At 36.6% G+C, this 25,259-nt stretch overlaps 2 protein-coding genes across 2 annotated transcripts; both read left to right on the plus strand.

Annotated features, from left to right (window-relative positions):
• Positions 1–3,846: 3,846 nt before the first annotated feature.
• On the plus strand, positions 3,847–4,284 carry LOC137949472 (probable calcium-binding protein CML44). The gene has a single exon (XM_068795518.1). It carries the CDS (start codon positions 3,847–3,849, stop codon positions 4,282–4,284), a length of 438 nt encoding a protein of 145 aa, XP_068651619.1.
• An 18,575-nt stretch (positions 4,285–22,859) lies between these two features.
• Positions 22,860–23,660, plus strand: LOC137950931 (NAC domain-containing protein 104-like). The gene is made up of 3 exons (XM_068797598.1): positions 22,860–23,051; positions 23,143–23,408; positions 23,485–23,660. The coding sequence occupies exons 1-3, from the start codon at positions 22,889–22,891 to the stop codon at positions 23,635–23,637; spliced, it is 582 nt and encodes a 193-aa protein (XP_068653699.1). The 5' UTR covers positions 22,860–22,888; the 3' UTR covers positions 23,638–23,660.
• The last annotated feature ends 1,599 nt before the right edge of the window (positions 23,661–25,259 follow it).

Raw genomic sequence — 25,259 nt, forward strand, 5'->3', positions numbered from 1 at the left:
ATACTTGTAAGTGTGTGTGATTTCACTTGTAAACAATTACATCTTCATAGTGGATTACTGTAACGACCAAAGACAGGAGGTAGTCTCACCTTGAGGTGAACTTGTATAAATCTTTTTTATTTTTTTGTGCTTGTTTTTCCTTTCTTTTGTGATTATTATTATTATTGCTCTCGTTAGTTTGGAATTAGGGTGTCTAATTCCAAACAATATATCCTCTTCTCATTACTCAATAATGTTTTATTTGTTCCACAATTTCAATTGAGCCTCCTATCAGTTAGCCAATTGACCAAAATGTTTAACTATTTTTGTTACATTTTTTCCTCTCATTGTGTTTCAATACATCAAGATGGAACAAGTGATTGTTGTTGGCCATGAGAGAGGAGGTTTCTACTTCTTGGACTCTACAATTTTGACAATTGTAGCAACAACCAATCCAAATACAAAATAGTGGTATAGTAGGCTTGGACATCCTTCGTTGGCTAATTTACAAAAGTTGGTTCCATCACATATATTTATTACTCAATTAAGTTGTGAGATTGGGAAGTATCATCGCTCTATGTTTCTTCCTAAACAGGATAAAGTAGCATCCAACTCATTTTATTTAGTTCACTCCAATGTTTTTCACAATGTAAGTTTTTTGTATTTTTTTGGATGATTATTCTAGAGTGATTTGGCTCTATTTAATGAAGGATAGATAAATTTTTTTATCTATCTTTGAATCCTTTTGTGTTATGGTTGAAAATCAATTAAATATGAAGACTCAAATTTTTAGGTCAGATAATACCAATAAGCATTTCTCTTCTTAGTTTCAGTTCGTATGTCATCAAAAGGGCATCATTCATCAATCTTCTTGCATATACACACCTCAACAGTATTTAAACGAAAGAATAGGCATCTTGTTGAGGTTGCACGAACTATTATGTTCTCCATAAATATACCTATATACTATTGGCCTCATTCATTTCTTACTGCTTGTTTCCTTATTAATCAGAGACCTTCTAGTGTTTTAAAAGGTCATACACCATTCTTTAGATTATTTACAACTTTATCTCCTTTTCGGTTACTTCCTTGTATGTTTAGATGTGTTTCTTTTGTACATAACACTTCTCACATCCCAAATAAGTTCAGTACTAAATTTGTTAAATGTAGTTTCTATGGTTACTCATAACACTCAAAAAAATTTTATTTGGTATTCTTCGTTTGTAAAAAAAAAATTATTTTAGCAAATGTCATTTTTTTAAGAACAACCCTTCTACTCTAGTATTTCAACGCTTGGTTTTGATCCTTTCTTAGGGATGTGAAGACCTTCTACACTACTGAGATCTTCTCTCCAATTGTTGATCACTCTCCTATGGAGTCCTCTGATGGTCATGAGGTATGTTCCCGATCCAACTTCTCTTATGTTGGGCCCACCATATGACACTAGACCTATTGCCCTCCTTAAGGAGCCTAGCTCCTCTACCTTCCATCCCCTCACATTTTTTATCGACTCGCAGATTGTCTTCAAGTTGTGTCATAGGATTTATCCATATTTCCATCCCTTAAAAAAACAGTGGGTTGCATATGGGTATTTACCTTAAAATATAATCCAAATGGAACAATTGCTTAGTATAAAGCATAGTTAGTGGCCAAGGGGTATAGTCAATCACATGGTTTTGACTATGATGACACTTTTTCACCAGTGGCTAAGTTAAATTCAGTATGTGTTTTTTATGTATGTGTTTATGTATATTTTTTTTATACATTATTTATAATTTTATTTTTTATTTGAAATTTTTGTATAATCTAATTATGATTTATTTAAACATTAGTTAATATATCATTATTTTAAATTTAATCATTAAACAAGGTAAAATAAAATTATTAGTTTAATATATGCTTCTAGCGGCATAAACAAAAGAAATTCGTTGTTATAAGATTTTTAAGATTATTTCTTTAAATATTTCAAGAGAAAATAATAGATTTGCTATAACATTTTTAGGATTCTACTAGAAAATTGTATGAATTGTTAGTATAATGTTTTTTTTTTCTTGTTCTTTTTTAGAAGAAATTACTACATTTAAATGGTTGAAATTAAACTTTTGTTTGTTGGTAGTGTTTTTGAATTCTCTACCAACAAAATTGTATTTCACTCATATAGTTTTCAAACTATAGCAGTGAATTTTAGAAATTCTCTCACAGAACTAGTAATAGTGGAAACTTACCAGCGAACTCTTTTGTGAATTGTTGACTTCCACCAACAAATTTTTTGATGGCCCAAGTTAATTTTCTTGTAATGATATGTATGCCCTTCCAAAATAAAAAAAAATCCATAAGAGGATATATTTACTTAAATAATTTTGTAACATTCACTTTATGAAATAAACTATAATATGATCCATGTGCTTCTACAATAATGGCCACATATTTATAAGCAACTTCATAGAGTGACAATTGGCATGTTTTCTTATGGTCCAATGACTCGATAAAAGGTAAGATAAAAAAAATAGGAGATGATCCACATTTGGATGTGGCAAAGAACAAAACAATTCACACTAATCTATTGTGCTCCTTGTTGCATGTAATATGAGGTCAAATTTTATCTTCGAGCATGAGGCAATTGACTAATGAAGTTCAAGTCGATACCTAAGTTTGTCTATGAGACCAAGCAAGTCATTTTGTGGAGATTAAATTGAAGAGTTAAATGTAGGGATCCACACACTAAACAACTTGGAAACTATTTACACTATTGTATAAAGTCATGCCATTTCATGGACCAACCCTACCCTAAGAATCCACTGTCAATGAATATAGTTGCTAGTGCAACATTAGTGTAACTGTTACTAGAAGGTTGATCTAATACGAAAAATTATTTGGTGCAAAATATACGAAACGATATCTCAGTCGTCCGATCATGATCAATGGTTATTTTCGCTATCCAATGAACGATTATCTCAGTCGTCTAATCATTAGATAGTTGTTTTACATGTTTCACACCAAATGGTTTTTTGTATTGGACCAGTCATGATTGTTACTATACTTATAATTTGTTACATATTAACCATAGTGGTATTTGATTTTGTCATACGGTACAAAATTATGGATTGAACTTTCTGTCTTTCATCAGCCGTCCTATGACGATTCTCGTTCTTTACAGCAAAGAGATAAAAATGCACTGACTGCGTTGTCGATCCCGCTTTCTCACGCTAGCTTCATCGTCTTCCAGAGTAGTCTGCAATTGACATTAATTTATTCGCGTCGGACCCATAGTTTGATCGTTCAATTTTCAAATGCCTCTATCTAAGAAATTCATGATACACGCAAGATTATATCAGCACTCTGGAAAGCGACAAGGGAAGGAGACTTTCATGGTACTTTTGAGCCGTACAGATTGGTCGCTTGATTTCTCTGTTGTACCTTTAGAAGGATTAATGATCGATCATCACATTCACACGCCGCGGATTTCAGACCTCTAATTTCTCTGGTTCTATTTCCACCGAGAAATAGCGAGGAAGTTGCAGAGGAAATTTTTTTCTGGGTGTCCACCAACCAGATGCTGCCGTCTTCTTTCTTCAATTATACGCTTCAATATGGTTTTGACCGTTAAGAGAGGAATGTCCTACGAAGTGGGGCAATCATGATTTCAGCCTTATAATATTCTACCGCTATCTTCGAATCTCCAAGATTGAACCAAACTGGCGTTCAAGCTTTCAGACCCTCTATAAAGAGCCGGGAGCTGCAGATTGTTCAATAGCTTCTCGCTCTTCCAACTTTTTTTTTTGAGTATTGGAGCTAAGCATCTTGTCCTATCAATTGAAATATTTGAATCCCTCTCTCTCTCTTCTTCTCGTCAGTTTCGTTTCTACCATGGCTGGCCTAAACTGCACTGATTTGCATAGAATATTTGAGACATTGGATCGAGACGGAGATGGGAAGCTAAGCCCGGAGGAGCTAAGTTATCTGTTGAACAAGGTGGGCGTCTCCACCGACCCAGATGACCTGAAAGCCTCAATGGCGCCTGAAAGCTTGGATTTGGAGGAATTCATCTTGTTTTATGAATCGAGCATAAAGCCGGAGGACGACTACAAGGCGGAGACTGATCTACTGGAAGCATTTAAGGTGTTCGATCAAAACAACGACGGGTTCATCACAAGCACTGAGTTAGGAGATGTGCTCCTCAGACTGGGACTCCGGGAAGACTGCGGTGGGGATTTCGTCAGAATGATCAGAAAGTTTGATAGTAATTCAGATGGGCGGCTAGACTTTCAGGAATTCAGAGAGATGATGCTGTCGACAATAGCTTGAGATGATTGGCTGTGGCAGGCTCTGGAAGGTGGTTGGATCTTCACTTTGAATCATGTATCACATCCTTGACTCAGGAACAGTTTGTGGCTGTATGTACTTATTTTTTCTCCGAAAAAGAGCTTTCATATCAACTAAACTGACCACGGCTTCAGGAAAATTCTACATTTTACAGCCCCTTTAACAAGTTTCTATCCCCTCTTAGTCTTGCATTCACAATCAGGAAAAGTCTATTAAGTCTTGCATTCAAAAAATACAAAGACTCTTGCATGACTATGATGTGTTTAAAGAGAATGAGGATGAGGAGCAGGGGAAAAGAGAATGAAGATGGGTGTGGGGGAGGTCATCCCTCTTTCTCTCTCTAGCCAAAATGCAAAGGCCATGGTGAGAAGGGGAAGGCCTTCTCTACCCCTTCCCCTTCTCTACAGCTCACACATCAGACACCTCATGTAGAAGGAGAAGGCACGAGGCCCTTTGGTGCGAAAAGAGTGAATGAGGGCAAAGGAAAGGCCTCCTCCACCTCCCTTCTCCTTCTTCAGTGTCCTCTTTGAGTTGAAGAGAACAATAGAGAAGGGTAAGGGGCTGGGGGATATAGATCAAAGGTAGTAAAGATATAGATTTCTGAGACCATTGATTGGAAATGGCTAGGAGTCAATGAAATCCATAAGTTAATTGTGTTTTTTTCTCTCTTTCTCATATAGCTTTGGTATCATATTGACAAAAGCCAGAAACCTGTCTCTTCTTTTGTATAGAAAAAAAATTAAGGACTTTGCAAGTTTCTAGATAAGTTGGGAGATGATTTTCATACGAGTTGTCATTTCTATTTCTGCCCTCAAAAGCTGTTTGGAATTTGTAATCTTGCGCCTTACTGATCCCATACTTCTCCTTAAAAAAAGAGCAAGAAGAAGAATGCAAGTTTGTCTAGTGATGCGGATGCTAGGAACCACACAACGGTCATTGGTTGGGTTTTTAAGAACACATCCCCACTTTGTGAACTTGAAATAAAACCAATCCTGGCAAAAAATCATTATGAGTTTGGAAATGCGACCTCATCCCCTTCTATGATGGGTTGTTGCAGGGATGGGTTTTAGGTTGAGTTCACAAGGTAGGAATTAAAGATAAATATAAAACCTACAATAATTGGTCATAAAAGTCCATGTATATAAATTACATTGATGATTAAAAATAAAAATAAATAAAGTTTTTTCTTCTATATTATTATTGTTAACTATTTATTTCCTTGTACATATAGATTGTAATCTTTGTAATTCTGTAATCACGGTCGTAATCATAGTCTTAACTTTAGGATCTTACTATGTTCGGATGATTACGATCATGTATAGTGGCTATTTATGCCCAACAACAAGAAGAACAATATATGTATTGAATACCTTATTTTTGACTTGGTATCAGAGCGTCTATGGAAGTCGATCCATGACGAACAGAGTCTTCAATCACTCGTTTCCGTCTCTAGTGAAATCGAAGGAGAGCTTTCGATTGAGACACGCCGAACCATAACTCTTTTTTTTTTTGCAACTTTCAGAGAAGACGAGTTTTGCCGTAACCATGTCGAACCCTCTTGCTAGAAGACGAGTTCTGTCGTATCCCTGCCAAACCCTCTTGCCGTGTTACTTGTGAGGAAGGGGAGAAAAGTGAAGGTCTCCTTGCCGATAAGGAATCTTACTGAGAAGGTCTCCTTGTCAAGCGACAGTGTGAAAAAAAATTCAGGCTCGAAGCGAGAGGCGTGGGGAAGAAGAAGATAATTTTTTTTTAACTTATGTCGGCTGATTTTTTCAGCCGATTGACCCAAATCGGGTCTGCTCTCACAGAGTAACCCAAACCCAAACCGGGTCTGGTCTGTTCCATCGGGTCAACCCAACAGCAAGAAGAGGTCTGTCTTGCAGTGCTTATTTTATTCTGATCACTGTTGATCTGGTCTTCTTACATCATGTCGAGGGAATCAACACCAAATATTCATGTTGATCCGAAAACTCTGGTTTTATAACCAGCGTCATTCTTACGGAAGTTTACTACCATGTATGGTCCCAGATCATGGAGATGCAAATTGCAGGACCTGAGAAGCTTGAATATATTATGGGAAAAACACCACTCCCACAAAATACTGATGCTTCCTATGCGAAGTAGTATGTTGGAAATCAAAAGGTCAAAGGGTGATTGCTAACCTCTATGTCACCAGACATCATGAAGCGTTACATTCAACTATACACGTCACGTGAAATCTGGAATGCTCTGGCCAAAGCTTTCTACGATTGATCAGATGAATAATAACTCTTCTTATTGAATCAGAGAATTTTCTCTACCAAACAGACTGGTCGACCTTTATCAATGTATTATGGTGATCTTGTGAAAATTTTCCAAAAACTTGATCATCATGACAAGATTGTGATGAAAGATCCTAATGATATTATTGCCTATAGAAAATCCGTTACACATCTTCTTGAATGGATTGGATGCAGAATTTGAACAAGTTTGAGGTGAGATTCTCAGAAAAGACCCGATATTGGATCTTGAAGAAACTTATACTTACATACTTTGTGAATCAATTCTCAGAACTACTCTAAATGGTGAAGCTGATCGTGTTGAGTCATTTGCAATGGTGGCACGTCGAGCTAAGCCAAAAATAGCTTGATCAACTGGTCCTACCTTTGATCAAAATCGGGCATCGGTATCTCAAAATCACAGCTATGAGATTGAAATAACAAAATTAGAGCGTATTTGTACCCACTTTGGTGAAATTGGGCATATGAAGTCACAATGCTATGAACTGATTGCGTATCCAAAATTGTGGGATCCTACCAAAGTACCTCACAAATGGAACTCTAAACCAAATAATCAAGCTTCAATTGCAGTAGTAGAACCTTCCACCTCCAACACACCAGATGATGCCTCAGCCTTAATTGCTACATCTGGTAAGGTTCTTCATACTTTCGCTCCTAGTAGTAATAGTGAATGGGTAATTGATTCTGGGGCTACTGACCACATGACCTTTGACAATCATCATGTTCCATCTATGAAACCATCTGGACAACGTATTGTATTCACAACAAATGGTACGCTCTCTCCTGTTATTGGAAAGTCTCTATCACCCTCACTGAAAATCTGAGTCTTGATTATGTATTAGTTGTTCCAACCCTCAATCATAATTTATTATCGGTGGCTCAAATAACTCTCACTCTGCATTGTATTGTGATTTTTTGGCCTAACCTTTGTGTTTTTAAGGACATTCGAACTCGAAAGACAATTGGTTATGGTCCTAGAAGGGGGAAGCTCAATTATCTTGATCTAATGCCGGCGAGTGCTCATCTGTTAGCTCAAGTATTCTTTGTGAATAAATATACAAATTTTGAAATTTGGTTATAGCATAAACGGTTGGGTCACTCATCCTTTGGATATTTAAAGAAATTATTTCCAAAACTTAGGACATGATCTTTGTGCGCATTACTCAGTTCATGTCCTGAGGTCGTTAGGAAGCACCAAACTTCATGTCATGTACATGATCATCCATGACTCAAGAGATCATGTCCCAAGAGTAAACGACGAAAAGTGTTTTCTGGTAGTCAACATAACTTAGGACATGATCTTTGTGCGCATTACTCAGTTCATGTCCTGAGGTCGTTAGGAAGCACCAAACTTCATGTCATGTACATGATCATCCATGACTCAAGAGATCATGTCCCAAGAGTAAACGACGAAAAGTGTTTTCTGCCTGATTTTGAGAATCATGTACATGACTCACGTGCAGGGCTCTCTCTGGCGCACACCGTCTCGGTCATTTATGCTCATTTCGTTCCCACAGCCCCTCTATCGTCTCCCTAAACCCCGAGCTCTCTGCTCCCTCTCTCGTCTCCACCGTCCCTCTCCGGTCTCCCTCTCTATGGCCTCTCCCTCTCGACCTCCGTTGTAGAGTACGGGAAACCGAGAGGCTCTGCGACGCCTTCTCTTCTCTCTCGGCGTTCCTCCCTTCCCCACCCACCCCCGCGTCGGCCATCCTCCCACGGGAGGTCAAGCATATGTTGTAGAGCTTCTCGAGCTCCCTCTCTTATCCCTCTCACATACCGTCGGAGCGCCGCTTCTGTCAGCGTTGCCCTCTGGCTCGCCATTGCCACTGACTTGTCGCCGTCATCGTTGACCTTTGGCTGGCCGTAGAGGAAGACGATGATGGTTTAATTTTTCCTAAGTAAGGAAAAATTAAACTATCATCATAAAAATCATTAATTTATAAATTTTATTTATAAAATAATTATTTTATTTATTTAATATATTTATTTTATAATTACTATATTAAAATAGTGATTTAATAGTCGTACTTAAAAAAATTTTAAAATAAATATTTGATAAATTATTTTGGCATAATTATCTGATTGCTATAATTAATTAAACCAATGGTTTTAAATTTTGTGATAATATATTATTAATTAATAATACATAAAATATATTATGTTAAAATATATAGTGTGTTAAAGTTATGATTAGATCACTTTTTTCTCTTAAATCATTCATTTTTAGGTTAAAGTATATCATATGTTATTAATAAATTAATAATTCAACGTAGTACTTTCGTTTTTGTTATTTATAACGTTATTTATTTATTATTTTTAATTAATCATGTGTGTATTTCATTGGCTCATGTAATTACCATATTAATGCACAATAAAATATCTAATTTAATTAATAAATATATTAATATATTTAATTATACATTAAATAACTTATTCGTGTAGTAATAATGGTTGTTTTACCTAATTTGGGGTTTAAGGATTATGTTGTAATTAAGTGTCCTGTAAGGGTTTAGGGATTCTCTTATTGTTTATATTTTTCTCATCTTGGGGCACTAACACTCGAAATTGTTTTCCAATGCACATGAAGTCGTGAACACTAACACCAAGTGCGAAGATGATCTTCATGTACATGATTGACATGATCTTCATGTTGGACATGAACTTGAACCTCAAAAATCCATTTGGGGGACTAACCACCCCCCAAATGAGCATGATTCACAGGATGGAAATAGTCAAGACCAGGTGGAAGTGATGCAACCTAAATCTCAGTCGAGATCTTCTCAGCTGATCACTTCCCCTCTTCATAATGTACTAGTGGATCAATTGCTTCCCGAGTCTGAGTCCATATCTGAGCCTTAGGTAAATTCCGAAACTCAACTAAAAGTTCTACCTCATTGAACCACAAGAGGAATTCCTAGAGTTAACTATGAACTTCTTCTCACCTCTTAGTCTCAGTATCTCATGAATAATTTTTTGTCTTATCTTAGATTGTCAAAGGAAAGTGAAGTATTTGTGAATCAGTTATCTACTATATCTATTCCTAGTAGTGTGTAGGAAGCATTGAAAGATCCTAAGTGGAGAGAAGCTATAAATGAATAAATGAGGTCCTTCCAAAAGAATTGATCATGGGAAGTAGTTGACTTACTTGCAGGAAAGACACCCGTCGGATGTAGACGGGTATTTACTATTAAATATAAAGCTGATGGCACCATTGAAATATTTAAAGCAAGACTTGTCACCAAAGGATATACTCAAACCTACGGGATTGATTACATGGAGACATTTGCACCAGTGGTCAAGATCAATACTGTTCGAATTCTACTATCACTGGCTATGAATCTTGACTGACCCTTATATCAGTTTGATGTTAAAAATGCATTTTTGCATGGAGATCTTCAAGAAGAAGTATATATGGAATTACCTCCTAGATGTATTATGCAAACCAAAGAAAGCAAACAAGTATGTAAACTGAGGAAGTCCCTATATGGTTTGAAGCAATCCCCAAGGGCGTGGTTTGGAAGGTTCACCAATTTTATGAAGTCTATTGGATACAAACAAAACAACTCAGATCATACCCTCTTCTTGAAATCTAACAAGGAAGCAATCGCAACTCTCATTGTGTATGTTGATGATATGATAGTAACTGGGAATGATCCTAAAGAGAAGAAAGCATTGTAGAGTCATCTTGCCAGGGAGTTTGAAATGAAAGATCCCGGCTACTTAAAATACTTTCTTGGTATTGAAGTGTCCTGATCGAAGGAATGAATTTTTCTATCTCAATGAAAATATGTTATGGATTTGTTGAAGGAAACTGGTATAATAGTATGTAGTCCAATCAGTACTTCATGGAAGAAAATTTGAAGTTGGTAACACATTCAGATCAAGTCCATGCTAACAAGGAACGTTATCAGAGACTAGTTAGGAGGTTAATATAACTTGCACATACCAGTCCTGATTTGGCTTATGTACTAAGTGTGGTTAGCCAGTTTATGCACTGTCCAAGTGAAGAACAAATAAATGTTGTCAACCATATCTTGCGCTATTTAAAATCTTCTCCAGGAAAAGGAATTTTGTTTAAAAAGGGAGACGACTTGAAAATTGAAGATTATACCGATGCCGATTGGGCTGGGTCAATAGAGGATCGATTATCTACATCTGGATACTTTACATTTGTAGGTGGAAATTTGGTCACTTGGAGAAGTAACAAACAAAAAGTGGTGGCTAGATCGTCGACTGAAGCTGAATACATGGGTATGGCCAAGGCAATATGTAAATTATTATGGATCAAGAATCTGATGCAAGAACTACACATTGATCAGACAAGCCTTATGAAATTATACTGTGATAGCAAGGCAATATGTGATATTGCCCACAACCCAATACAACACGATTGAACTAAACACGTTGAGGTTGATAGGCACTTTATCAAGGAAAAGTTGGAAGCAAGAATCATTGAATTGCCTCATGTTCTGTCTCAAGATCAGCTTGCCGATGTGCTGACTAAGGCAGTGTCTAGCCGAGCTTTTAACAATTGTCTCAACAAGTTGGGCATGAGTGATATCTATGCACCAACTTGAGGGGGAGTGGTAACAATTTATTTCCTTGTACAGATAGATTGTAATCTTTGTAATTCTATAATCACAGTCCCAACTTTAGGACCTTACTATGTATAGATGATTACGATAATGTATAGTGGCTATTTATGCTTGACGATGAGAAGAACAATATACATATTCAATACCTTATTTTTTACTATTACACTTATACATGATTCATTATAAATTACTCTATGTACATAGATCCTACAAATCAAATTTGGGGCAGACATGGGATAACATGTGCCTGCACCGTATTCATATTAGTTTTTTTCCCTTCATCCCATCTTTGGCCCACGAGGTGAGAATGAAACCATCTCCTAAAAAATTGGGTTGGATCAGGTCAAGTTCTCCATTTAATCCAATGTGCCACCCCTATTAGGAACCATGTAACTGAAGATTGAAAACTAGAAAGTAATAAACTTCTAAGATTTTAAATGGAAGATGATACACACCGAGAGGAAGAAAGAGAATTTGTTTGTCTTTGGAGATAGAGAGTAGGGACATCAAGAGAAAAGTAATAACTAAAAAAAATAAAAAAGAGCCTTGGATTCAATGTCCCCGACCTTTCCATTCTTTCTCTGTTCTGCTTCTCAATCAATAAATTAAATATTACAAAGAACCCCCTTACACTTGTGTACTGCTATAAGAATATTCATTATGTCTTTTAACAAACGAGAAATTTACCATTGAAAGGGAACTTCGTGACACAATTTTGCCTTTGAACATTTTAGATCGCTAAAGTTGTATTAGGAAAGTAGAAGATTGGAAGCCAAGAGTAGGAATCAAGTGTAGGTATGGAAAAAATTTGTTGCGAAAAACACAAAAAAAATGCACTATCTAGTAGTATGATTTGCAACTATAACAATGAAATTGGACACTTGACCAAGTTTAAGTGTGTGCTTTGGTAGGTGACAAATCCAAAGTGACCCAACCATGTTTGAAATTACTTAAAGGAAACACTTGATTCTCATAGTGTAGGATGGTTTTTGAGTTCAAAACCTAGGAAACTTATGGATTCTAGTTATTGGATGCCTAAAACACATAGGGTGACCAAAGTTTATCTAAAGAAGACATTGTTGATATGCCATTTTGAGATGATGATAATGACAAGATATTAAAAATTAATACAATGAGTAATCTTTCTTCCTCAATATCTAAGTGTTTGCAATGTTAGTAGATTAAGTATAACTTGCTTATCATTAATCAGTTTAGTGATTTTGGGATGATATTGCTTTTGTAGTTGATAGATATGTTGTTAGGTGAGAGAACTTAAAAGTTATGGGGTTGTTCTAAATGGTATTAGCAAACAAAATGTCTATGTGATTGACTTTGGTTCACTTCAACCAACTAGTGCAATTTGCTTGAATGCAGGACCCAATGATGATTGGTTGTAGCCTGAGAAATTGGCATACATTAGTAGAGATCAATTAAGTTCACTAACATAGATACATGTAAAAGTACCAACTTTGTTGGAGTATTTTTCAAACCTAAAAAATGTAACATCCACCTCTCCACCACTAGAATTAGTCAAAACAAAGGTACCGGTCCAACTCTAGTCACTAGCTTCAATTACAAGAGCTATACTTTCGTAGTTATAGATGATTATTTTAAAAACACTTGGCTATCTTTTCCTAGCTAAAAAATGTAATGTTTTTTATGCTTTATATAAACTTTGTGTTTGAATTCAATTGACGAGCTTTACAGTGCCAAAAAATTGGAGTCATCATCAAAATGAATTTCAAAATAAACTTTTTGAGGGTTGTTGCTCCCTATTAAGTACATGTAGAAATCTTTGGCATGACTCTCATGACATGTAGTCACAATCTAGGAATTAATATATCATAGTTAAAAGTTTCATGATGTTGAAGAAGAAGATATGACTCCCTCATAAAAAAAGTCCCATAATAAAAGAGTTAATTTAGCAGAATTTTACATGAGTTTCATAGGGAGTCTCACAAAATGAGGGCTTTTTAGTGTTATCAATTCTCTATAATAATTGTTTACTTTTTTACTTATTAGGAGCTTTATTCTACGTGTAATTGGGACATGGGTAGTTTAATTTTACTTATTAGGAGTATTATTCTATGTATAATTGGGACAAGTGCACATTGTTGAACTAATGCATCAAAAGCAAGTTGCTAGGACATAGACTAATCAAAGATTTGGTAATGACGAAAGGATGAGTGTTAAAACCGACATGCTTTCTCACTACCTACAAGCAAGGTAGATTAGAGTCTACGCATTCGTAGTACCTAATGCAAGTAGTTGGGAGAAGAAACTAGAGGCAGTGACAAGTTTAAACATTTTTTTATAGATGCAAACAAATGATTGTATCCTGGTTGTTAGTATTTCTTTAAGTTGAATTTTCTTATCTGGTTGATTCATATTAAGATTACAAGCAACATAGACAACAAAGTAAAGATAATATAATTTCATATTGAAAGAGACATTTCCTCTAGATGAGATGCTTCTTTGCAATTATATGAGGCAAAAACCCTTCTGCATGACTTAGAGTTTTATTATGATTAGATATATGCAAGCAAAAATAATTCTATTTTGGTTAGGAAGGAGTATGAAAGCTTAGGCTAGTGCCTACAATGGGGTGAGTCAAAGTATACATTGTTAGACCCATGGTCAAATCATGTTGGTCTCCATTATTGTTATGATAACAAAATAGGTAGCTTGAAAGTGTGCTACTAATTGTTATCAGTATAGTTTAGACACATGTCTTCCAACACAAATATTATTGTCAAGACAAAAGAATGATCAATCAAGTCACCAAGTCCAAACGCGAAGCAAAAATACATCGAATATTGTTGTTTTGAAGAAGAACTTACACGGAAAAGAAGCTTGAAGGGTTTTTGGGCGGTGACTACCATTAGGGGAGTACCGAGAACAAAAATTCAATGTCTCTTTGTGGTGTGTGCTTCTAATTACTTGTCTCATATTTTTTATTACACACTAAGTGCTTAATTTTTAACTTAGAATCTCAATTCACCCCCTCTTGAGAGGCCATAGTGTTGAAATGTATAGCTGTATAGCGTGATCAGAGGAAACTGTATAGCGTGATCTAAATTGATCCTAAAATCAACTTGTAATGTATTATAAATACCTCCTAAACGGAGAAGAATAAATCATCGAAAAACCATTCGTTCAACCTCTGTTCTTATTTTTCGGTTCTCTGTTTTACATGGTATCAGAGCAGGAGATTTTTCCTCTCTTTTTCGTCGCAGAAAGTCGGAGCTAAGTGCTCCTGTAATCGCCGAAGGAGGAAGCCAGAGGAAGGAAAAATCCGTCGGAGTTGCAGAACTCTGTTTTTTCTGCAACTCCATATTCCGGCTGTCCCGACGCCAAAAGAACGTCGCCGACGCCGACGACGGCACCACCACACTGTTACGACTGAAGCCGACGCTCCGCTGCCATTGCCGAAGACGAAGGCTGCCGTTGCCGACGACGAAGACTGCCGTTGCCGAAGACGAAGCGTTTTACGTAGTCGGAATCACGTCGCCGACGAGCGCCGACGACGGCATCACCACCCTTTTTTCGACTGAAGCTGACGCTCCGCTGCCGTTGCTTAAGATGAAGACCGCCGTTGCCGAAGACGACGGTATTTTTTTAAACTTAGGTACTGTTGATTTATTTTTCCTGTCGACCCAGACCGGCGGGTCGACCAAATTGGACCGAACCGGATTGGACCAGCACTGGAGCGGACCAGAATTGAATCCACCCAGATCGTACCGAACCGAACCGGACTGAACCGAACCGGACCGGATTAAAAAAAAATCAGATCGATGGCCACCCCTACAGGCTCATCTACCAACCTTATCCCATCACCACAGATTATAGTCTACCAAGATAATTCTGAGTTTCCAACTGGAATTATCCTCGATAAGACCAATTATTCATTATGGTCCCAACTCATGGAGATGCGAATTGGTGCATGCAACAAAGCTGGATACCTCACCGGAGAAACAAAAAAACCAGCATCTGGTGATGCTAATCTTGGAGCATGGATTACTAAAAATCAAAGAGTTAAAAGTTGGCTTATTGACTCCATGAGTCCATTGCTCATGCAACGATTTATTCGCCTCTCCACTGCCAAGGAGATATGGGAAGCAGTATCAAAAATATTCTATGATGGATCCGATGAAACTTGTATATTTGAGCTGAACCAGAGATCTTTTTCTACCAAACAAAATGGTAGACCGTTATCCACATACTACAATGAACTGGTTGCTATTTTCCAAGAGATTGATCATAGAACTATATCTCAGGAAGGAACAGTCGAAGGGCTAATCTAGTTGCACTCTGCAATGGCTAGGCTTCGGGTTCATATTTTTCTCAGTGGGCTTGACTCCGAATTTGATCAAGTTCGTGGAGAAATTTTGCGAAAAGATCCCAAACTTGATTTGGAAAGTACATATGCCTATGTCAGACGCGAATATCAACAGAGACAGACAATGGGGAGCTATCGCCCAGTCTCCGAGAACTCGGCGATGTTGGTCAACCAAAGCCGACAAGGATCATCAAACAGTCGGCACCCTCAATCCTCTGGCAAAGGTAACAATCGTGTATGTATTCACTGCGGGAAAAAAGGACATTCACAACACCGGTGTTATGAGATTATTGGCTATCCGGAGTGATGGGATTTCTCGAAAAATCCCCATAACAAGACTGCTAGGAAAGCTATGGTGACATCCATGGAAGAGAATCAGGAGCTACCTACTGCAAATGTTGCCTATCCATGTATTCTCGATAATGCATTAGTATTTTTCATACATTCTAAGAATAGCATTAATATCCTTTATTTCGAATTTAGTAGCTAAATACTCCTGTAAAGCTTGTACTGTAACTTTTTGGCCCTCATTTTGTGTCTTTCAGGACATTCTAACCCGGAAGATTCTTGGTTATGGTGTTAGACGAGGCAAACTCTACTATTTGGAGTTGACAGAAAACGGGGGATCGAAAATCAATCAGACAAATCAAGCTAGCAGTGAAGATAATGCTCAAACAATTGTATGGTTATGGCACCGACGATTAGGCCACCTTTCCTTTGGTTATCTTAAGAAATTGCGACCTCAACTTTTTTCAGGTTTGACTGATGTGCATTTTCATTGTGACACATGTGAATTGGCTAAAAGCCACCGTATTGCTTATTTCCCGAGTTTGAATAAAAGTTTCGAACCTTTTGTGGTTATTCATTCTGATGTTTGGGGTCCAGCCAAGATTCCCTCTATTTCTAGAGCTCGTTACTTTGTGACATTTATTGATGAATGCACTAGAATGACTTGGGTCTCTCTGCTTATCCACAAAAGTGATGTGAGTCTAGCATTTCAGAAATTCCATACAATGATACATACTCAATACCAAAAGCAGATTCGTGTTTTGCAATCTGACAATGGTACTGAGTTTGTTAATGCTTCTCTCGAAACTTTTCTGACCACTCATGGAATTCGTCACCAGACTTCTTGCACCTATACTCCCCAATAGAATGGATTGGCAGAAAGAAAGAATAGACAACTTTTGGAAGTAGTGCGTGCCTCTCTCTTTGGCATGAACATGCCTCGATTTTATTGGGGTGAAGCTATCACATCTGCTGCCTACCTCATCAATCGAACACCTTCTAAAGTACTAGATTTTCAAACTCCTCTACATAAGCTACAATCCCTGATTTCAATTCCCCATCTTCCAAATCTTGAACCCCGAATTTTTGGGTGTACCGCTTATGTTCATATCCCAAAGATCTTGCGAAATAAACTTGATCCATGTGCCAAGCGATGTGTATTTGTTGGCTACTCTGATCTTCAAAAAGGATATCGGTGTTATGATCCACACACCAACAAGCTGCATGTGACTTTAGATGTCTCATTCCATGAATCAGTCCCTTATTATTCAGGGGGAGTTTCTTGGACATCTCTTCAGGGGGAGAGTTCAAATAAAGAGAATGTTCCACATGAAGCTAACGGAGATGTTGAAAGAGGTGCCGAATTTATTGAGTTAGAAGCGGTGAATGAATTTTTTAAGTGTCATGATGTGCAACAAGACTGTGATTCAGTAATTTCACCTGAAGAACCCCCAGAGTTGCCCCCGTCTGCACCAACAACTGAAGAATCAACCCAGAATGTTCCTCCTCAGGTAAATACGAATCCTGTGTTTGATGAGTCTACTGAAACATGTCTTCCTATAGAAAACATAACCTCTAGATATCCACAAAGATTGAATAGGGGAGTTCCCAAAAAATAGTATGAACCTGATATTGAAGCAAAGACCAAATACTCAATCAATAACTATGAGTCTTCCTTTCACAGTGAAAATATGTGTTGGATCTTCTAGCCGAAACCGGAATGCTTGACTGTAAACCAATAGAGACGCCAATGGAAATGCATCATAAACTCGAAATTTTTCCAGATCAAATTCCAGCAGACAAAGGGCGTTATCAGCGATTAGTTGGAAGATTAATCTACCTATCCCACACAAGGCCCGATGTAGCATATGCAGTAAGCGTTGTGAGCCAGTTCATGCATGCACCAAGTGAAGAACATATGGAAGCAGTCTATCGGATCTTGAGATACTTAAAGAGTGCTCCAGGAAAAGGTTTGTTATTCTCAAAAAATGGTATCTCTAGTATTGAAGGGTATACAGACTCTGATTGGGCAGGTGATCAGACAACCAGAAGATCCACGTCAGGTTACTTTACTTTTGTGGAAGGGAATCTTGTCACTTGGAAACGCAAAAAACAGAAGGTAGTATCAAGATCAAGTGCTGAAGCTGAATTTCGAGGTATGGCTCATGGTGTATGCGAGTTGTTATGGATACGGAATATACTGAGAGACTTAGGGATTGAATACGACAAACCTATGAATCTTCACTGTGATAACAAGGCAGCTATCACAATTGCACACAATCCAGTTCAACATGATCGCACTAAACATGTTGAAGTTGATCGTCATTTCATCAAAGAGAACCTCGATGCAAAGATTATATAATTCCCCTTTATTCAATCTGCGAGTCAAATGGCTGATATGCTCACGAAGGCAGTATCAGGGAAATCATTTCATGGTATAATTGACAAGTTGGGTTTGACTGATATCTATGCACCAACTTGAGGGGGAGTGTTGAAATGTATAGCTGTATAGCGTGATCAGAGGAAACTGTATAGCGTGATTGTTTCCTCCGATCCCGTGATTATATTCTTGATTCTATTCCTTGATTTTAGGATCTAAATTGATCTTAAAATTAACTTGTAATGTATTATAAATACCTCCTAAACGGAGAAGAATAAATCATCGGAAAACCATTCGTTCAACCTCTGTTCTTATTTTTTGGTTCTCTGTTTTACACATAGGACCAATAATTGGTATCAGAGAAGGTCTTAATCTCTTGAAATCCAAAATTGTATTCTATTTCTTTAAATTGATCCCATAGGATCTCAAGAAGACATTATTTTCCAAGAGGGTCAAGATCCCTATTACATACTCATACTTGATAGTTTGCAATAATAGTGATGGAAGATTAGAAAGGAATTTTTCTTATAATCCATTAGATTTGAATTATGGGAAACAATCATTCGTGGACCCTTCACCCCATCCTAAAATGTAACATGGAGAATTATTCTTAAATAAGTATGTGATTGGGACGATATAAACATTGAAAAATTTGATGGCAATGTTAAAGTTATGGAACTCATTCGTAGTTCTTCAAGTGATTTATTTTTAGATTCTTTTTTTCATCTTAATTAAGGAGATAAAATGAAATTTAATTTTCTAGGAACATTGAATGCAGCTCTTCACACTCAAGTACACTACACATAGAGACATCATAGGCATTGAAGATTGAGTGTACTCATGCTTAGTTGAAAACATCATCCTAGATATAAATGAAAGTTTAGAGAGTGATAATTATGAGGAATTAGACAACCAAGGACTTAAGAGAGAACTAGATGATTCTCTATCCTCACTTTGAATAAAAGAGAAAGAAAACAAAAATTTAACTAGAAAACTTTCTAAATTGGAAAAAGAAAATTGAATCCTTGAAAATTGAGTGTTCCTCCTAGTTAGAAGAGCTGAGAGATGAAAATGATAAGCTCATGTTAGAATGTGAGAGACTTCAACTCTATTCTTCATCATGTGTTGAGAAATGAAAATGTAACCTCTGCTCTAAGATTTTAGAATGTCAAGAAAAAAATGCTAAAATCCCCTAAATGGGCAACAAAAAGAAAAATCTTTGACTTATCCCATGTTTAGAGAAATTATCTTTAAGAAGAGTCACTCTTGCAAACAAATCAGAACATCATATCCTAAATGTGAAAATAATGGGACTTGAGCTGAGGTCCATTAGACTACAAAGGAAATAAATTCTAGAAGTTCTCATAGGACAAATGCAACAAAGGTTATAACATTTATGCATAATGATTAATGTTACAAATGTGGAACTATAAGCCATTATGCATTTAATTGCTCAACTAGAAGATCAAAGCTAAATGGGCTGAAGCCAATTTAGATTTCCAAGGGAAGCTTAATTTTGTCTTCAAATGTTGAAATGGTGCGAACCAAACAAATTTGAGTACCCAAGGTCACTTAATCTTCAAGCAAGGAGTGAAATCTCTGAGCAAAAATATATAATAAATGAAAATCATCTTAATAGCTTGTGGGACATGAATTCAGCAAATAGAACTCTATAATTAATATTTGTGTCAACATGGAGATTTTTGTTTGGGACTTGGTTTTGAGGATTGATATAATGGTGTTATCATCATTTAACCTCTTATCAATCCTTGACTAGTTTATGTAGACTTGGAATTGCTATGAAAATCAAAATCCTATATAAACTAGCACTATAGTAATCATTGGCTTAAGAAACATTAGATTATTAGGGTTTAAATTTACACATGAGAGTTGAATTTTTCTTTGTTGCTTGAAATAATAATAAAAATCTATTATACTATGTCCAACTTTAACAAAAAGACAAGCATGAGTTGGTTGTAGCATCTCAAACAGTAGTTGTTGAACTAGACTATGATGGGATAACCGATGGGATAACCAAAAAGGAACTGGGATTAAGGATGATATGAGAAGGGGATGGGTCTTGATGCACTCCATCTTCCCACATCTCGTAGTTTGAGTTCATAGAGTTCTACTTTAACTAGGCCTAGAGACTGAAAGAACATGAATGCTAAGCTTGCAGATATGATGTAGGAGTTAGCAGATGAGAAGCAAAGCTGGCCTGCTTTAGCATGCCATGAGATGATATGTACTATAATATCGACATATTTCTCCATTGTAATTGTATGTGATTAATTTTAATATATGTTATATTTATAAGGTGAAGGTGTAAATGAAGTGGATTTCTTCAAGACTATTCACTCTACAGTGGCACCTGGATGGGCACCCGAGGACTTTAGATTTGCATATGTGAGTAGAATTTTTTCTTTGTTTTCTAAAATAAAAAAAAATTTATTATACTATTTCAACCTTTAATAGAAAGACAAGTAAAAGTTGGTTGTAGCATCTCAATTAGTAGGAATTGAACTAGAATATGATGGATTAACTAGTAAGGAATTGACATTTAGGATGCTATGAGAAGGGGATGGGTCTTGGTGTATTGGAATTGACATTTAGGATGCTATGAGAAGGGGATGGGTCTTGGTGTATTCCATCATGCAATATCCTATATTTTGAGTTCATAGAGTACTACTTTTGCTAGGATTGCAAACTTGAAGAAGAAGAATGCAAAGTTGGTTGATATGATGCAGAGTTAATAGAATTGAAGCAACAGTTAGTAGAAGTGAAGTGTTATGAGTTAGCTTTTGAATCGAGTGAGCCAGAAGATCTAATACATGGTTTCTTATGGGAACATACCTGCCTGCTTTCAAGTTTGGTGCATCGTCTTTTCACCGATCCAACTCATCATTACATCATGACCCGCATTTTTAGCACATTGTTATGTTTTTTATGTTAAAATAGAATATAATATATATACACGGTTGATCCAATGTGAAAAGTCATTTGGTGCAAAACATACGAAACAACTATCTCAACCGTTCGATCATGATCAGACAACTGAGATAGCCGTTGATAGGATGGCTAAGATAGTGTTTCACATGTTTCACACCAAATGACTTTTCGTATTAGATTAGCCTCTCTCTCTCTCTCTCTCTCTCTCTCTATATATATATATATATAGAGAGAGAGAGAGAGAGAGAGAGAGAGAGAGAGAGAGAGATAAATGTGTTAGACTAGTTTTTATGTATAAATTTTTTCATTTGACTTCATTCACATTATTATTTTAATAAAACTTTCTTCATTTTTTGGACTACTATTTTTATTAATCATAGAATATTTTATATTTTTATAATTTTAAATAGTTACAAATTTTAAAAATGAAAATGATGTTTTCTCGACAGAATTTTTCACCAATTTTTTTAAAATATGTAAATGGGTATACTTGAGTATTTATCAGTGGAAATTTTCAATGATAAAAAGTAAAATATATTTTTATGGTGTTATTTTTCACCTTAAAATATTTCCCTAATAACTAAAAATTACCATAAGTGAAAATTCCTATTGTAAAATATTTATAATTATAAATTAAATGTGATTAGTGATGGAATATTCTGCCATACATATTATTTAACTTATGAAAAATAATTGGCAATAAATACTCAACTATAAATTTTTTTTTAAAAATTAAGAATCGATTTATGGTGGAATTATTTATATAAATTTATTTAAATAAAAAATTACTGAAAATTTTCTGCAGTAAAATATTTTATTAATAAAACATAAAAAATGTTTTAAAGTTCAAGTTGTACATTTTCTCATCATATTTTGATAAAATATATACATGTCACCCGTGTCACACCCAACTCACCCACTAACCATGGATTATAATAATTGCCTCCCACCCTAAGCACATTTTTAATCACTGCTTTGATTATCCATTCTTTAACTCTAAAAACTCTCATTTGGGACATATTTGTACACATCTAAGAGTGACTCTTCTTTATCCTAAAGAATAAAACACATGAACTGTTCTATCAGTAAGTAGCTCAAAGCCAAGGTATGCACTACAGGAACATAATAGTATCTGATATGTAAATCATCGCACCTACGATCCAGAGAGAACCAATAGATTCTTTTTCGGGAACGATTCATCCTTCCCGAATGCAGCATACAACACTCCTTTATACTGCACTCTCCAAGTGTGGTTGTTCTCCCCTTCTTCCTTTTCTATAGCAAGTCCTTGTGAAATAACTCCGGTGAGAAGACAAAGAAGGCGTTAAGAGACTCTTGGGCCAACCCTAAACACTCTAAGATCCTTTTTCAAATCAGTTGCAGGTCAATGTATCAAAAGGCATCATATTCATCAATTTATTATGAGACTCTATTTAGGGCAGTGAAGAGAGCTCTCCCTCAACTATAGATAGCACATACACTGGGACCCAGATCCTAGATTTGGTGATGTCTGGCTCTGGATCCTGTCGTCCAAACTTAGAAATGAAGAACTGAAAATCCAAATCAAACCCCCGTTCACTCTGACTCTAAACAAGTCATCATCAGGTAGCCCACCTTCTGTCTCATGCTCATAATCCCTCTATATATTCAAACCTCAATCCTGTCACAGGACATACTTGATAGTTCTAAATCCCAGTTCCTTCCTCGGCTTTATTTTGCCTCTTCTTCGTTCTCTAGGTCATTTTCACGAACCCATATGGGAGACGATAACGTGAAACTGCCACCAGGCTTCCGGTTCTCCCCAACCGATCAGGAACTCGTCGTCCATTTCCTCAACCGGAAGGCCGCCCAGTTACCATGCCATCCGGACTCCATCCCTGATCTCAACGTGGACATGTTCGATCCATGGGACCTCAAAGGTGAGATCCAGACTCTACCCATCTCAAACCAGTTCATTCTTCTGTTAATGGTTGTGTGTTTTTCCCAGCCGTTTACTGAATTCGAGTGCAGGCAAGGCTCTGGCCGGCGACAACCACTGGTACTTCTTCAGCCATAGAAGCGACAGCCATACTTCCCCAAATGGTTACTGGAAGACAATGGGTGCGGATGAACCAGTCTCATGCGATAATAACCAAGTGGGTGTCAAGAAATCTCTCGTCTTCTACATCGGGGAGCAACCACTGGGGACCAAAACCAACTGGATAATGCACGAGTATCATCTCCTGGATGGTGAAACCAGCAGCAGAACTTCCAGAAAGAAAGGAACCCAAAAATCGGTACGTATAATTCGCAAATTGCACTTCCACCCCCAGTCATTTTCTAAATTTCCACCAACTTTAATTCTTGTATCAGGCATCCAGAGACAGGGTTCTCTGTCGCGTCTACGATCGAAGCAACGGAGGAGGCGACTCGGTCCGGTTGAACGACGACGGAGCAGAGCTGTCCTGCTTAGACGAAGTGTTCCTGTCACTAGACGATCTCGACGAAATAAGCCTCCCCAACTGAAACCAAATTCAGAAGATCATCCATTCGAGAGAAAAACTATAGTAGAAAACACTCCACCCTTAATTATTGGACAAAGTGTAACATCTTCAGTTCCCTAGATTTCAATCTCAATCTGCTTTGAAGAGCAAAACAGATCGATGGTTTTCTTCTTCGTTGTATCGGGAATCAGATTGTTGCAAGAAAGTTCGTGTTTGGGTAATCGTGGAGGAGGGTTTGGTGGGACCCTGGTGGAGCACTCTTCCGTGCTTTTCGCCTTCCTTGTCTCCTCTTTTTTATGATCTTGGTGGTTGTTTTGGGCAGTGGGTACTGATGTAAGCATTGCATCAAACATGTTGTCATAGGATTCAGGAGAAGCATACACAGCATACGTGTGGGAATTCATTCAAACGTGAGATTTTTCATGCCCTAAGCCTGGATTAACTATCATGACTAGTTACAAGACGTTAGTAAATCATGACTAAAATGTTAATTAAATTAGTATAAAAAAAAGGCTGACTGCTAATTTATGTTAGATTTTGTCAGCTCTTAAGCTTATGTTTAACATAAGAAATGAAATGCAATTGGTTAATTAGATCGGTTTGCTTTTGCCTCATGCAACCATTAAATCAACTCTTATCGGGTGTTATGCTAATGAGCACTTGCAAATAAGAACATTCCCATGAGTGAAGTAATAGTGAAAAGTTCAATGGACATTATAATTTTTCTAGTGCTTAATAACATCAATAAGGCTGTGTTTGGAACACATAAAGTGGAGAGAAGAAAATGAAGAGAAAGAAAGAGAAAGAGAAAAGAAAAGAAAAGAAAAGAACTTTCTTTTCTCTTGTTCGGATGCCCATGGAAAATGAGAGAGATAAATGGAAGAGAAATATAGTTTCTCTTGTTTGAATACAAGTGAAAATGAAAAAGAAAATAAATTAGCAATATTTTAAAATTTTTATGTTTAGGAGTTTTTCTCAAGTTTTCATTTCTTATTTTCTTCTCAAATTCCATCATTTTGTGAGAGAAATTTCATTAACTAACTGAGAGTTATTTTCTCTCTTATTTTCTTTTCTCTCAATGGTTCTCTGTTGCCAAACAACAGAAAATAACTTTCTTTCTTTTTTTTTTCTTTTTTTTCTTTTCTATGGGTTCCAAACAAGCTCTAAAAGACACTAATTAAAGGGTGCCTTGATGCCTTAATGTGGATGATAATAATATGTTGGTTCAAATTATGGTCCAAGTTGTGACCCTTCTCTCTTAGTGCTCCTCATTTGAAGATGTTTTAAAATAGAAAAAGAGTAAATAAGATTAATTGAAACAAATTTCAATAATTCAAGAAGGAGACTGCCAACATGATCATTATTGACCAATTGAGAAAATTTACAAGGGAAATATTTAGATCAAGCTGAATCCACCATAAAAAGAAGGTTAAGGGAAGAGAGCATTCCTACATGTGTCTCAGAGTGACCCTTTGTCAGGATACTCTCCCCTAGATGTACATTTGGAATATTCAGATAATGTCCATCAACCCATGCTTACAATATATTACTATCCTTGCCTAGTAAGCTAGTTACCACTAACCTCCTATCATCCTCCCCATACATCAGAAAAGATACTAAACTTGTGGGGTACCCTTAGAAAAT

This window comes from Aristolochia californica, unplaced genomic scaffold, assembly GCF_029961685.1.
Source record: "Aristolochia californica isolate CCGP_79_NKW_82.1479 unplaced genomic scaffold, dmAriCali1.0.hap1 SCAF_14, whole genome shotgun sequence".
In the NCBI taxonomy this organism is placed as follows: domain Eukaryota; kingdom Viridiplantae; phylum Streptophyta; class Magnoliopsida; order Piperales; family Aristolochiaceae; genus Aristolochia; species Aristolochia californica.

Excerpts from the sequence above, each read along its gene's own strand:
- LOC137949472 (XM_068795518.1), top strand. The coding sequence starts at position 3,847 with ATGGCTGGCCTAAACTGCACTGATTTGCATAGAATATTTGAGACATTG.
- LOC137950931 (XM_068797598.1), top strand. The coding sequence starts at position 22,889 with ATGGGAGACGATAACGTGAAACTGCCACCAGGCTTCCGGTTCTCCCCA. Across the intron at positions 23,052-23,142 it reads CGATCCATGGGACCTCAAAG|GCAAGGCTCTGGCCGGCGAC; the intron begins GTGAGATCCAGA and ends ATTCGAGTGCAG. Across the intron at positions 23,409-23,484 it reads AGAAAGGAACCCAAAAATCG|GCATCCAGAGACAGGGTTCT; the intron begins GTACGTATAATT and ends TTCTTGTATCAG.